This window comes from Dreissena polymorpha, chromosome 5 (genome assembly GCF_020536995.1).
Source record: "Dreissena polymorpha isolate Duluth1 chromosome 5, UMN_Dpol_1.0, whole genome shotgun sequence".
In the NCBI taxonomy this organism is placed as follows: Eukaryota; Metazoa; Mollusca; class Bivalvia; order Myida; family Dreissenidae; genus Dreissena; species Dreissena polymorpha.
In genome coordinates this window covers 105,798,596-105,814,370 of record NC_068359.1, presented here as the reverse complement: position 1 = coordinate 105,814,370, position 15,775 = coordinate 105,798,596, and the positions used below count along the sequence as shown (strand labels likewise).

The window sequence follows — 15,775 nt, the reverse complement described above, 5'->3', positions numbered from 1 at the left end:
GGAGACAAAAGATAGCTTGTTAAGTAACATGTCCATGTAATAGCTCTGCAATCCATCTTGCTGATGACGGTCCATGTGCTGTTGCAGGTCAGACACCACTGCAGGTTCGTATAGACCAGACCCGTGTAGAGGTAGAGGAGGGCCAGTCTGCCAGGCTAGTCTGCACGGTGATCAGCAGTCCACCTGGAGAGGTACGGTCTCAATATGCAAACAGTCATATTAAATCACATACTATTTACAATGATGAAATGTTATATAATTTCCTGCCTGCAGTGAACCTTGTTATCCTTACCTTATAAGTGGACCTTATATATATATGTGTGTGTATGTATTTCAAATTGAACAGTGCAAAATTTCCCTACAGTGTACAGTTACTTATTATTTATATGTTTTTCCAGCTAAAATATGATAGATTGCATGCAGTTTACCACGTAATATATCTGTATTTAATGTGTTAAGCTGAAATGTGCTTTATTCCCATGCTATATACTTTGTAATATATCTGTATTTACTGTGCTAAGCTGAAATTTGTGACATTTCCCCAATGATGTAGATGTATTTGCATGTTAATGGGCAGGTATACATGTCAATGTTTGTACCCATGTGTGTCCACAGATGTATATCCTGTCATGGAGCAAGCAGGGGGGCCTGATGCCCACTAAAGCAATAGACCAGAATGGAGTGCTGGTCATCCCCAATGTGCAGAGGTCTGATGCAGGCAACTACGTGTGTATGGGCTCCAATATGAATGACATGGATGAAGCCACTGCTGTCATCATTGTCACTGAAGGTTGGGTTTGAATTGTTTACTTATTTGCGTAATTTGAATATTCTTTGCTGTATATGATGCGTTCTGTATTAAAATGTTAATTAAGTTTGTTGTGCAAATATGTTTGTCTGTATTTAAATGCCATCAAGAATGATGGTTTCAAAATTGTGTTGTGTGTATTGCAGACACAGGACAGAGTCCTGTTGCTAGGATAGAGCCCCGGTTCCAGTACGTGGATGAAGGGGCCCCAGTGAAGTTTGAATGTATTGTGACTGGCAGCCCCACCCCACAGGTGGAGTGGTACCGAGGGGGAGGGAGGAGTCTCAACCCCGAGGCCCGGGTCAGTGGGGGGGTACTCACCATACCCAGGGCACAGCTCTCAGATGAGTCTGACTACTACTGTAAGGCAACCAATGAGAATGGACAGACAGAAATCAGGACCATACTTTATGTGAAACCAGGTAACTTGTAGAGACTGTTAACATGCTCTTCCTTTGTATCAAGTCACTCCATTGTTTTAAGTCACTTATGCACAACATGCTTATCTGGAGCTTTTGTGATAGCCTTTTTACGTCACTGACTGTGGGTCTTCAACATTAGCCTTTTTAACTCTCTAGAGGTTGCATTTAATGCTTCATAAACCTTGTATAGAACATTATGTCCTTATGGTATCTTAGCTGTGTTTGGAACTGGCCCATGTTGGGTCAAAAACAACGAATTGTTCAAATGAAAGAAAAATCTAATGAACTATAGGCCACATTTTTTTCACGATCCTCATGAAATATGGTCAGAACATTCGTCCGGATGATATCTCAGACCAGTGAGAAACTGAGTCCCATGGGATAAAAAACTAGGATGCTAGGTGAAATTAAAGAAAAAGCTTGATAACAATCAAGAGGTCTTATTTAGTGCCCAATTGTCGAAAAGCTTGGTCAGAACATAGAAATTGTTTCCTAAAAATATCTTAGAGGAATTTCAAACTGGATCATGTGTGGTAAAAAAACTATGTCAATAGGCCAAATAAAAGAAAAAGCTTGTGACCACAAAGTCATATTTGTTTGTCCAATCTTCATGAAACCTGTGCAAAACATTTATAACTATTATGATTTATCCATAAGTGAAATAAGGTTCTGGTTGATTGAAAAACATGGCTGCCATGAGACCTTGCAGTTTTGTGCATGTGGCTATTGAAAACCATTTTTACACTCTAGAAGTCACATTTTTCATTATTAAAATTGCTTTTAACATTGAGCTGTTTATTTTTATTATATTGGCCTTGACATTGTAAATAATTATGGTTTGTAAAAACATGCCTACCATGTTTTGGGGCTGTTTTCTTTACAAGTGTATTGTAAAACCTTGTGAGCACTTTAAACTTTACTGCTTGAATCTTTACTTTGTTTAGAATTCATTTATCATATAAACAGCCAGCATGGCTATCTAGTGATTATATTTGGCATATTGATCAGGTTCCCTGAAACAAGTGACCATTATCGTACGTCAGACCAAGTATGTGGTGATAGCTGGTGAGACAGCTCGCCTCGAATGTTACACAGAGGAAGGGGGTGAGCGTGTGACTCTGTTCTGGTCTCGTCAGGCGGGTCTGCCTCCGGGCACCCAGCAGGCCAACGGTGTGCTGACCATCCCCAACACCCAGCCTAGCGCTGCCGGACGCTACATCTGCACGGGAACCGACACAGACACTGGAAAGATCTCCACAGCAGAGGCACTGCTTGAGGTCAACGTCAAACAAACAAGTGAGTCAGTGACCACTGTCCCAAGGATAAATGCAGAAATGGCACGTTTCCAATAATATTATCAGCAGGTTTCTTTCAATTCTGACCTGATTTTCACAGTTTTTGTTTTACCAATGATCTCATTAGAACCATGATATGGCCTAAGTACATCACTAGCCATTACTGTCAAATAACTGAGTTTTGCTCTCACTTTATAATGTGAATTTTTGACTACCGGTATGATAAATGTTTACTGATCCTACAATTACATGGTGTTTCATGAATCAATCAAATAACTATGAGCTTCTATGATCTGTTACATATGGTAGCTTCATTGGCTTAGTTGATGTGAACCATACTGTTACCTCTGCTGAAATTAATAAATCTATATTTGTTCCACCATTATACCACTCTGCAAACATTTATTTCAATTATTTTTTTATGCAGGTTTTACGAGGTAGTATAGTATCTTTGAATGGTATTTGCAACTTTAAAATTCATGCAAAAACTCACTACATGTATAATTGTAGTTGGGCATTGAGCCTTATGGCCAAAATTCACATATTCAGTTTGCATAAATTGTTCTTCAATGATTTCAGTATATGTGATATGTAGTTAGCAAAATCTAAATAAGACTAAATACATTCTGATTAAGAAATTTATTTTGGTTGTAATTTTTGTTTACTAAAAATTCCATTAAAAGACGAAAATAAGTGTTCATCCACAGATTTTAACAAATTATGGCAAGCATTCACCTGTATTTGTTGTAAAGTTGTCCACATCAAAATTTACTTACAAATGGGATAACAAATGTATCATAACACAATATTTTCACTGATAAATTGTAATACACCAGAATATTTTGCTCTTAATAAAATATTTCTCATTTGCCACTTTTTTAAAAAGAGTGATTTTCTTGTTTGGTTTTTAATATGGTCAGGGTATTTGTATACAATTGTTTTCGCAAAAAATTTGACCTTTAACAAATGAGGAAAAATAAATTAATAAAAAACTGCACCAAACATTGGACAAGTTGTCAATTTCTGGAGCTAAAAATAAACTATTTCTCGCAGATTTGTGTTTCTGATTTTCCGCTCTCAATATGTGTTCACTACTACCAACAGCCTTAAAACTAAAAAATGTGTGAGAGTGAGATCAATGATTGAAGGGTATTATTGCATACATGTATGTATTGATGAAGCCTGTAAAAACAGTAAGGTATTTTTTGCTAGTATTCAAAAGTACACACTGTTTTAATGCCTCTCATGTTATGTTTGATAAGGTATGCAATGTATAGTCTTTATAGTTCAAGCATCATCAAGATTCGTAATACAATATGCATAAACATAGATCACATACAATTATTGAAGTTAGTTATATGGTTGCTGGTGTGAGGATAAATTTCCCTATTATATGTCTGCAGCTGTAGCACCGACAGTGACAATGGAGCCAGAGAAGATCACCATCCCCATGGGAACCACCGGAACGCTGCGCTGTGTCGCAACAGGAACACCACAGCCAACACTCACCTGGTCCAAGTCTCGAGAACAGCTCTCACCTAACCATCAGGTACATATACACACTCACCTGGTCCAAGTCTTGAGAACAGCTCTCACCTAACCATCATGATACTTATGCACACTCACCTTGTCCAAGTCTCGAGAACAGCTCTCACCTAACCATCAGGTACATATACACACTCACCTGGTCCAAGTCTCGAGAACAGCTCTCACCTAACCATCAGGTACATATGCACACTCACCTTGTCCAAGTCTCGAGAACAGCTCTCACCTAACCATCAGGTACATATACACACTCACCTGGTCCAAGTCTCGAGAACAGCTCTCACCTAACCATCAGGTACATTGCACACTCACCTGGTCCAAGTCTCGAGAACAGCTCTCACCTAACCATCAGGTACATATGCACACTCACCTGGTACAAGTCTCGAGAAAATCTCTCACCTAATCATCAGGTACATATGCACACTCACCTTGTCCAAGTCTCGAGAAAATCTCTCACCTAATCATCAGGTACATATGCACACTCACTTGGTCCAAGTCTCGAGAACAGCTCTCACCTAACCATCAGGTACATATGCACACTCACCTGGTCCAAGTCTCAAGAACAGCTCTCACCTAACCATCAGGTACATATGCACACTCACCTGGTCCAAGTCTCAAGAACAGCTCTCACCTAACCATCAGGTACATATGCACACTCACCTGGTCCAAGTATCGAGAACAGCTCTCACCTAATCATCAGGTACATATGCACACTCACTTGGTCCAAGTCTCGAGAACAGCTCTCACCCAACCATCAGGTACATATGCACACTCACTTGGTCCAAGTCTCAAGAACAGCTCTCACCTAACCATCAGGTACATATACATACTCACCTGGTCCAAGTCTCGAGAACAGCTCTCACCTAACCATCAGGTACATATGCACACTCACCTGGTCCAAGTCTAGAGAACAGCTCTCACCTAACCATCAGGTACATATGCACACTCACCTTGTCCAAGTCTCGAGAAAATCTCTCACCTAAACATCAGGTACATATGCACACTCACCTTGTCCAAGTCTCGAGAACAGCTCTCACCTAACCATCAGGTACATATACCACAGCCAACACTCACCTAGTCCAAGTCTCGAGAACAGCTCTCACCTAACCATCATGTACATATGCCGCATGCAGTCACTTATTGATTTACATAGCTTACCATCAAATAGATGTGCTGCATGATAGTGTTTTATACAGGAAGGAAAAGGGGCGTGGTGCAAAATTTCAAAAAAGGGCACTTTAGCGCGCGACATCCATAAAAAGGGCACAAATATATCTGTATAGCGACTTAATAACAAGCTTTGTTACACACAAACATTGTATGTATAGTTTTGAGATTTATTGTTGAATAATTAAACCAACAAAATCCCGAATGTATATCTTATTATGTGTTTTATATTTTCATGTAGTAACAAAAAACAAGATTAAACACCATAGGATATATCTTATACAAACTATAGCTTTTCAAAGAAGTCTTAGAATACTGTTAAATGAGTTACCCTCTTAAACAATTATTTATATTTAAAACGTTACACACATTGCACAAACAAGTCCTTTATATGCATCTTAAATGGAGATTCACAAACACTATCACTTTGTTGAATAGTCAGAAAGTTCTGCGTAATGACATTGTTTTCATTTGTTTGTTTAATAAATGACATAGTGAAATATGCATGTACTAAAATTAAAGTGTTGCCGCATAAAATTGTAAACGGGTATTGTTTTCACTTTGAACTTTCATGACCACGTGTTGTATTGTGTACATTTTATTTCGCAAAAAGTGTAACTAGGAACGGCGCCGTACTGTCTTTTGTTCATTGTCAATTAATTCAATACACGTTAATTGGTCTCCGATATAAACTTGTTTTGCTTACAAAGCTATTTGCATCAATTTCTAATTTACGTTTCGTCGAAAGTGGAATGCCAACACCGGAAAGCGTACGTTGCGACATTCAAAACACGAATGATAAGTGGTACAAGTTCAATATTTTTTGTAAAATTCATATCTGTGTTTGCCAATTAACATATTTTGACAAGCTACAAACGGGCCATAATGCTCTTAATTGAACCAATGGTGCAGGCCTACTACTGTTACAACAATTAACAACTTTTGGCCAAGAAGGGTCCAAGACGGGGTATCAACTTCTTTGCCGACATTCACACGTTATTGTAATCACAACATCGTGACAATAAACAAGCATGTGCTCCAATTAAGCGCGGTCTGCCTAACCGTGAACAGCAAACGTGTTAAGATTGTCGTCTGCTACAATTCATCAACACACATCTACTGTAAGCCTGCGCCAATTGTATTGGATAGGAGGCGGAGCGTTATTTTAATCGACAGCTTTAATATGTCACGGGTAGCTATTTTCGGCGTATGGCCAATTTTCAGGAAGTACAGTGGACGTCATGGGGTTTTGTAATCGGCGTGTGGAAACAATTATCGGGCGTAATATACGGCCGTACGCCGTTTAGTGCAAGCCCTGTAAATTAATTTTTCTTAACTTAAAACTGTTTTGCATTAAATTGAAATCAAATCAATATTTTACAGATACAACTGTTTTTTTTTTTAATTAATTTCGCGTTAAAATAAATGTTTTGATATAACTGAATTATGCATGAAATGCACAATTTCCACGTGAATAACATCGACGTTTTCATCAAGTCTCCTAAGTAACTGTGCACGATTGTATCCGGACCGATTAGTGTTACAAAGCCACTGAAATTATCAATTGATATTGACACATGGTTATTCAAGCATGACGAATTCACAACCGCGCGAATCTTCGCTGATAATAGTCGGCTTAGAAGCTTGGTTAAGAGGCAATTAAGATGTTATCAATAAGGTCGCGCACAGCGGAAAACAGGGCGGCGGCCTTTGAAAAGGGCAGCATGGCGCTGATTTGCTTTGAAAGGGGCAGCGAGGCGCTTCAAAAAAGCGGCGTGGCGCCGCGCCACGCTAAAACGGCCTGGATAAAACACAACATGAAGTCACGTATTGATTCCTTACATACATTTCACCTAAGATACTATGAATTAAAGTGAATTGCTGCACACAACATTTATGACACTATTTGTTTCATCAGGTAACTGGAAACATTCTACGTATCACTCAAGCCACAATGGCTGACCGTGGTATCTATGTGTGTCGTGCCGAGAACTCCGCTGGTGTGGCTCAGGACTGGACGACTGTTGAAGTGGAAAGTAAGCAAGCCCACTGGTATATTAATGTAATATTTCATTACATAGGCCATGTTCATTTTTGTCCCTTACCGGTTTTACCGAAGGGGACTTATGGTTTGCGCTCTGTCTGTCTGTCCGTCACACTTTTCTGGATCCTGCGATAGCTTTAAAAGTTCTTCATATTTTTTCATGAAACTTGAAACATGGATAGATGGCAATATGGACATTATGCAAGTCATTTCATTTTGTTCCTACGTCAAAAATTGTGGTTGCTATGGCAACAAATATATATATAAAAAATTCTGACCATTGTGGAATTTCTGACAATGGTGGAATCGGTAGAGGACAATTATTGCTTGGCAATAGTCTTGTTATATATAATAATTTGTAAAGAAAGCATCCATTTGTGTGTGTCCATCTGTGCGTGTGGGTGTCAATAGGGTCTCCCAACTTTTATTTCATCATAAGCGAGCAAATTTAATATAACTTACCGCAAAAAGTACACATATGAATGCAGCATTTTGTATGTAACACCCATGTCCACAGCTAAAAGGTTAAATCACATGTGCAGGTTAAATTGCTTTCCTGTAATGTTACTTCATCATTATGTAGTCATTTCAAATACTATTGCACAAATTATTGCAATGTGGAGTCCAATACTCAAAGGTCAAGGGTATGCTTAGAAGTCAAAGGGCAAATATAATCCTCATAATAACTTTGCTTAGATGAGCACCATGACATTGTGCAGAGGGCCTGATTTTGAAACACCTTTGTCTATGGCGCAAAGGTTAAGGTCACATTGAGCATTTAAGTTAAAAATAAATGTCATATTTCTTGTAGGGACTGTATTTTTATCTGTGTCCCAGGGGTAGAGGTACTTCACTTACAGGTTGAAAGTTATTTATGGAATAACACAGCTTGTAGGGACTGTTACTTCAAGATTCTTCAGGGAATTTTACGTGACCCTGCCTCATATTGGAGTTTCTAGGTGTAGTGTTATCTAGTCCTTAACATTATGACAGTTATAAAAGGGCTGATAAGATGGATCAGGCATGCTTGGTAGAAAATGAGATTGTTGAATAATTAAATGCATTCTTGACACAAGCTGAGGATTTGAAGTTAGTGTAATATTCCATATTTTAATAAAATCATGTGATGTGTTTTGTTGAGAATTGAAATCAGTACGTTATTTGTGTCATTTAGCATCATATAGGGGATGGGTTGGGGGTTGGGTGGCTAACAAACAGATCAGCTGATACAAGTTTTCAAAACACTACTTAAGTTTAGTAACATAATAGTCTATTATGTTATTTCACATTAATGTCTCATATTTGTCTGGGTTTCTCCTACAGGCTAATTGAAAAGATGCTGCTCATGACATTGGAATATTATGTTTGGTCTTTGTATGGAAAAAAACATAAAAGAGAATAAGAAAAAAAAGAGGCTATCCTACACAGTGTATAATTTTAGTAAACTCCCAAATGTGATATTGTCATGATCTATGATAAATGTCTGTACACGTAATGTCTATGCTATACTGTAATGCTTGCAGGACGTATCAGGCCGGTGCTTGATGTGTACCCTAGCACGACCATGCGAGTGCCAGTAGGGGGCAGCATGATGTTCCAGTGCCGTGTGCTGGATGGGGCCCCCACCCCCCGCATCTCATGGGCAAGGTAGGGACACATTGAATACCTACCTCATATAGCATGAAGTTCCAGTGCTGTGTGCTGGATGGGGCTCCCATCCCCCGCATCTCATGGACAAGGTCGGGACACACTCAATACCTAACTCACATAGCCATAATGCATGGGCACAAAACATGCACATTACTCAAACAATGTTTCTTTGTATTTTTAGGCCCCCGGATCGAAAGATCGGGGGTATATTGTTTTTGGCCTGTCTGTCATTGTATGTGTCCGTGTGTGTGTCCCAAAACTTAACCTTCTTCATAACTTTTGCAATATTGTAAGTAGCAACTTGATATTTGGCATGCATGTGTATCTCATGGAGCTGCACATTTTGAGTGGTGAAAGGTCAAGGTCATCCTTCAAGGTCAAAGGTAAAAAAAATAATCAAAGCGGCGCATTAGGGGGCATTGTGTTTCTGACAAACACATCTCTTGTTTGGCATCAAAATTTGGCATGACTATTGTAAAATAGTTTATAATTAACTAATTATGAAGACTTACAGACAAAAAAGTGTTGAATGATACTCAAGCATTGCTTTGATGTGCAAGATTTAATAGATTTTTGTATATGAACAAATAACTTATGTCCATGTTACTCAATATTTTCCCCAGAAACATTCAAGCATACAAGTGTAGAATTTGCTGGTTGTTCAAGTGAAAACTATTAACTGGTGATTTTGTTCTTTTTGGTAGATGTATGTTCTCTTTGTTAGATGTAATATTGTATATGAAGTTGTCTTGTGTGTGTTGCAGGTCAGACGGGCTGGCCATGTCGGGGCGTGTCAAGGTGATGGACAACGGTGTTCTGATGATCACCGGGGTGACCTCAGAGGACCAGGGAGGTTATGTGTGCACAGCAGAGAACGACATGGGCGTAGTCACCATTACGGCTACACTGCATGTGGAAGGTGAACATCCAGTCATGTGTATTTCACCTCGTACAGTTACTGGGACATCATATTGATCATTTTATGTAATACAAAAGAAAATCCAACGTGTAATGTTAGCAAGTATAACAAATATGAAATATTTTGACGACATGATTGTTTGCTTTTTAGGGCCTCCAACCATCAGCATTCAACCGAGCAGAACTGTGTATGGTATTATCGGTCAGCGTGTCACCCTGGAGTGTACAGCTGTGGGTGACCCAATCCCGTCTGTGCGCTGGATTGAACCAGTCCGCTCTACTCGGGGTGACGTCGAGGTGGAGGGTGGAGACGACATCCCCCTAGTGACGTCTCCAGGCTCAGCAACCGTGGAGATCCGTAACCTGCAGAAATCAGACGAGGGCACATACATCTGTGAAGCTGTCAACACTGGTGGCAGAACAGAAGATCGCGTTCAACTGATTGGTAAGGGTATTTTATATTAGAAATATTTTAGGATTTATGAGAAGGTTTTGTTACTATTTGTTTTTTTATTTATACAGTGTAATACATTTTTAAGTACACAATTAACATGAATAAATCCTATGGTTTCAGTTGGTCAGAGCAGCGTTGGTGTGTCCATATCAGGCCCCAGCACCCTGTCAGTGACTGAGGGACAACTGGTGGAACTTGTCTGCACTGCAAACCGTGAGTTACTAGCCACTATATAATTATATACAAAATATACCTCACCATGAAGTCTGCTTTTATTCTTAGCTGATAAAAATGTACTGTTTTAGATGCTTGTTCTGTATGTTATTATAGTGCTTGCCTATATTTGCTCAGAGATTTTGAACCCGGTGATACGGTGGAGTCGGCGAGAGGGATCCCTGCCGCCCGGTCACAGTGTACAGAATGGAGTCCTTACATTGCCACGCTTCCGGGCGGAATATGTAGGCGAATACATCTGCACCACAGCAGTACAGACACAGACATATGAGGCTTCAGTTTTCATCATTGTCACTGGTAAAGGAACTCAATATGTATTCAATTTGGGTGAAGAATACTATTTCAAAGTCATTGGTTCATCAAAAATGGTCAAAGTTTGAAAACACAAAATAGCAATTCTCTATGGTACTACTGTATTTTTTTTAAGTGAAAGGTCAAAGGTAAAAAACTCACTTTCAAGATGATAAAATAAACCACATAATTCTGCAAAATTTGTTTAAAGCTCAGTTTCGCTTGAGCAAGAAGTGCTCAAGGTTAGCTATTGTGAATACCCCGTCAAGGTTAGCTATTGTGAATACCCTTCTCAAGGTTAGCTATTGTGAATACCCTGCTCAAGATTAGCTATTGTGAATACCCTGCTCAAGGTTAGCTATTGTGAATACCCTGCTCAAGGTTAGCTATTGTGAATACCCTGCTCAAGGTTAGCTATTGTGAATACCCTGCTCAAGGTTAGCTATTGTGAATACCCTGCTCAATGTTAGCTATTGTGAATACCCTGCTCAAGGTTAGCTATTGTGAATACCCTTCTCAAGGTTAGCTATTGTGAATACCCTGCTCAAGGTTAGCTATTGTGAATACCCTGCTCAAGGTTAGCTATTGTGAATACCCTGCTCAATGTTAGCTATTGTGAATACTCTGCTCAAGGTTAGCTATTGTGAATACCCTGCTCAAGGTTAGCTATTGTGAATACCCTGCTCAATGTTAGCTATTGTGAATACCCTGCTCAAGGTTAGCTATTGTGAATACCCTGCTCAAGGTTAGCTATTGTGAATACTCTGCTCAAGGTTAGCTTTGTGAATACCCTGCTCAAGGTTAGCTATTGTGAATACCCTGCTCAAGGTTAGCTATTGTGAATACCCTGCTCAAGGTTAGCTATTGTGAATACCCTGCTCAAGGTTAGCTATTGTGAATACTCTGCTCAAGGTTAGCTGTTGTGAATACCCTGCTCAAGGTTAGCTATTGTGAATACCCTGCTCAAGGTTAGCTATTGTGAATACTCTGCTCAAGGTTAGCTGTTGTGAATACCCTGCTCAATGTTAGCTATTGTGAATACCCTGCTCAAGGTTAGCTATTGTGAATACCCTGCGAGGATTTTGTGTGTGGTTTACCATATTGGCCATTCTTTCCCGTATTGGTAGAGTTTTATAATTTATTGGTGAGGTTTCCATTTTATAAGGGAAGTAAATTTACTTGATTCTCATCCAATGTTTTAAAGACAAGTTTATGATAGCTCAACTTAAGTTATATAACTGGGTACTTTATGAACTAGCTCTGCAAAATAATTAAAATCATATGTCCAATGGATATTATACAGACAGTAATTTTAGTTTGAAATAGAAAGGATTTCAAGATAGGCAGTTGGAATTAGTGATGGACATTAAAGATGAATAAAGAATGAAAACTTTTATTCAATTAATTATTATGTTGAGTGTTCAAAATAAAAATGTTGAACTGTATAGAATCACATTTCTGTTGAAGTTGAACTATTGTTTTTATCAACTGTTTTGCAGCATGTGTTTTCCCTAATTTTCAGTTGCTCCCAGGTTGACAATTTCTCCACAGCGTATAACAACAAGGGCAGGGGAGGCTGTGCAGCTGAGATGTACTGCATCAGGCAGCGGGCCCTTCAATATTGAGTGGTCTCGAGTGGACGCCCAGATGAACCCGACAGCGGTGGAGCGTGACGGTATCCTGGAGATCAGGCAAGTGTCTGCAGCAGATGCAGGCCGATACAGGTGTGTCGTAGAGAGCAGCGCAGGATCTTCTGAAGGATTTGCTATTGTCACAGTGGAAGGTACTGCTGAGCTCTCGTTAAGCTTACCTTGCTTCTATGGTATTGATGATGCTCCAAGGCATGTGAAACTTTCAATTGAGTTCTTTTGAAAGGCATAGGTGCAAGATGCAAGTATTTGTCTGATGATGTTTCAGTGCCGCCTGCAGTGAAGGTAGCTCAGAGAGATGTTTATATGGAGTCCAACCGCGTGGCAAGTCTGCGCTGTGATGCCACTGGTTCCCCAGTCCCAAGTGTGAGATGGGAGAAAGAGGGGGACCAACTGCCTGAACAACACAGGGTGCAGAATGGAACACTCACGTGAGTTGCACTACTCAATTGTACAGCTCCTCGAGAATGTATCACATGGTGCACTAAAATAAGCCAATTTTAGGGGTTCAGTTTAAATAAAATAATAATTTTTAAAATGATCTTTTAATGACATCACAGCAGTATATACATCAGTATGAATCAAGTATGTTACTTGGTACTATGGTCTCCAATTACAGTAAGAAACATGTCCGGGATAGAACGGTGTGGATATCTGATGGGACAGAACAGTGTGGATATCTGATGGTATTTGTCTGTTTTCAGGATCTACAATGTGAGGGATGAGGATGCTGGCCGGTACATCTGTACTGCCTCTAGCGCCGCTGGCACTGCCAGGGACTATGCTGTCCTACATGTCTCAGGTAGCTCCCAGCAGGCAGTTTGTAAAGGCTAGATAGTCCCCATGTCTCTGGTAGCACCCAGCAGGCAGGTTGTAACGGCTAGATAGTCCCCATGTCTCAGGTAGCACCCAGCAGGCAGTTTGTAAAGGCTAGATAGTCGCCATGTCTCTTGTAGCACCCAGCAGGCAGTTTGTAATGGCTAGATAGTCGCCATGTCTCAGGTATCACCCAGCAGGCAGTTTGTAAAGGCTAGATAGTTGCCATGTCTCAGATAGCACCCAGCAGGCAGTTTGTAAAGGCTAGATAGTCGCCATGTCTCAGGTAGCTCCCAGCAGGCAGTTTGTAAAGGCTAGATAGTCCCCATGTTTCTGGTAGCACCCAGCAGACAGTTTGTAAAGGCTAGATAGTCGCCATGTCTAAGGTAGCTCCCAGCAGACAGTTTGTAAAGGCTAGATAGTCCCCATGTCTCTGGTAGCACCCAGCAGGCAGTTTGTAAAGGCTAGATAGTCCCCATGTCTCAGGTAGCTCCCAGCAGGCAGTTTGTAAAGGCTAGATAGTCCCCATGTCTCTGGTAGCACCCAGCAGGCAGTTTGAAAAGGCTAGATAGTCGCCATGTCTCTGGTAGCACCCTGCAGGCACTTTGTAAAGGCTAGATAGTCGCCATGTCTCAGGTAGCACCCAGCAGGCAGTTTGTAAAGGCTAGATAGTCCCCATGTCTCTGGTAGCACCCAGCAGGCAGTTTGTAAAGGCTTGATAGTCCCCATGCCCCAGGTAGCTCCCAGCAGACAGTTTGTCAAGGCTAGATAGTCCCCATGTCTCTGGTAGCACCCAGCAGGCAGTTTGTAAAGGCTAGATAGTCCCAATGTCTATGGTAGCACTCAGCAGGCAGTTTGTAAAGGCTAGATAGTCCCCATGTCTCAGGTAGCACCCAGCAGGCAGTTTGTAAAGGCTAGAGTCCCCATGTCTCTGGTAGCACCCAGCAGACAGTTTGTAAAGGCTAGATAGTCCCCATGTCTCAGGTAGCTCCCAGCAGACAGTTTGTAAAGACTAAATAGTCCACATGTCTTAGGTAGAACCCAGCAGACAGTTTTTAAAGGCTAGATAGTCCCCATGTCTCAGGTAGCTCCAAGCAGACAGTTTGTAAAGGCTAGATAGTCCCCATGTCTCAGGTAGCTCCCAGCAGACAGTTTGTATAGGCTAGATAGTCCCCATGTCTCAGGTAGAACCCAGCAGACAGTGGCTAGATAGTCCCCATGTCTCTGGTAGCACCCAGCAGGCAGTTTGTAAAGGCTAGATAGTCCCCATGTCTCTGGTAGCACCCAGCAGACAGTGTGTACAGGCTAGATAGTCCCCATGTCTCAGGTAGAACCCAGCAGACAGTGGCTAGATAGTCCCCATGTCTCTGGTAGCACCCAGCAGACAGTTTGTACCGGCTAGATAGTCCCCATGTCTCAGGTAGAACCAAGCAGACAGTTTGTAAAGGCTAGATAGTCCCCATGTCTCTGGTAGCACCCAGCAGACAGTTTGTAAAGGCTAGATAGTTGCCATGTCTCTGGTAGCACCCAGCAGGCAGTTTGTAAAGGCTAGATAGTCCCCATGTCCCAGGTAGCTCCCAGCAGACAGTTTGTAAAGGCTAGATAGTCCCAATGTCTCAGGTAGAACCCAGCAGACAGTTTGTAAAGGCTTGATAGTCCCTATGTTACAGGTAGCTCCCAGCAGGCAGTTCGTAAAGGCTAGATAGTCTTCATGTCTCAGGTAGCTCCCAGCAGGCAGTTTGTAAAGGCTAGATAGTCCCCATGTCTCTGGTAGCACCCAGCAGACAGTTTGTAAAGGCTAGATAGTCCCCATGTCTCTGGTAGCTCCCAGCAGACAGTTTGTAAAGGCTAGATAGTCCCCATGTCTTAGGTAGAACCCAGCAGACAGTTTTTAAAGGCTAGATAGTCCCCATGTCTCAGGTAGCTCCAAGCAGACAGTTTGTAAAGGCTAGATAGTCCCCATGTCTCAGGTAGCTCCCAGCAGACAGTTTGTAAAGGCTAGATAGTTGACCATGTCTCAGGTAGAACCCAGCAAACAGTGGCTAGATAATCACCATGTCTCTTGTAGCACCCAGCAGGCAGTTTGTAAAGGCTAGATAGTCCCCATGTCTCTGGTAGCACCCAGCAGGCAGTTTGTAAAGGCTAGATAGTCACCATGTCTCAGGTAGCTCCCAGCAGGCAGTTTGTAAAGGCTAGATAGTCCCCATGTTTCTGGTAGCACCCAGCAGGCAGTTTGTAAAGGCTAGATAGTCGCCATGTCTCTGGTAGCACCCAGCAGGCAGTTTGTAAAGGCTAGATAGTCGTTATGTCTCTGGTAGCACCCAGCAGACAGTTTGTAAAGGCTAGATAGTCGCCATGTCTCTGGTAGCACCCAGCAGGCAGTTTGTAAAGGCTAGATAGTCCCCATTTCTCAGGTAGAACCCAGCAGACAGTTTGTAAAGGCTAGATAGTCCCTATGTCTCAGGTAGCACCCAGCAGACAG

At 41.2% G+C, this 15,775-nt stretch overlaps 1 protein-coding gene across 5 annotated transcripts in view; it reads left to right on the top strand.

Moving 5' to 3' along the window:
• LOC127881858 (basement membrane-specific heparan sulfate proteoglycan core protein-like) overlaps positions 1–15,775 on the top strand; it is a 198,207-nt gene that overhangs the window by 141,380 nt on the left and 41,052 nt on the right. For all 5 annotated transcript variants that reach the window (XM_052430022.1, XM_052430024.1, XM_052430023.1 and 2 more), the window contains 14 exons: positions 88–191; positions 616–790; positions 955–1,230; positions 2,239–2,526; positions 3,929–4,074; positions 7,156–7,273; positions 8,805–8,928; positions 9,696–9,850; positions 10,001–10,294; positions 10,424–10,516; positions 10,655–10,834; positions 12,351–12,611; positions 12,746–12,908; positions 13,182–13,279. In XM_052430022.1, the coding sequence (XP_052285982.1) occupies positions 88–191; positions 616–790; positions 955–1,230; positions 2,239–2,526; positions 3,929–4,074; positions 7,156–7,273; positions 8,805–8,928; positions 9,696–9,850; positions 10,001–10,294; positions 10,424–10,516; positions 10,655–10,834; positions 12,351–12,611; positions 12,746–12,908; positions 13,182–13,279 (2,475 nt within the window). The remainder of the gene's footprint in view (positions 1–87; positions 192–615; positions 791–954; positions 1,231–2,238; positions 2,527–3,928; positions 4,075–7,155; positions 7,274–8,804; positions 8,929–9,695; positions 9,851–10,000; positions 10,295–10,423; positions 10,517–10,654; positions 10,835–12,350; positions 12,612–12,745; positions 12,909–13,181; positions 13,280–15,775) is intronic.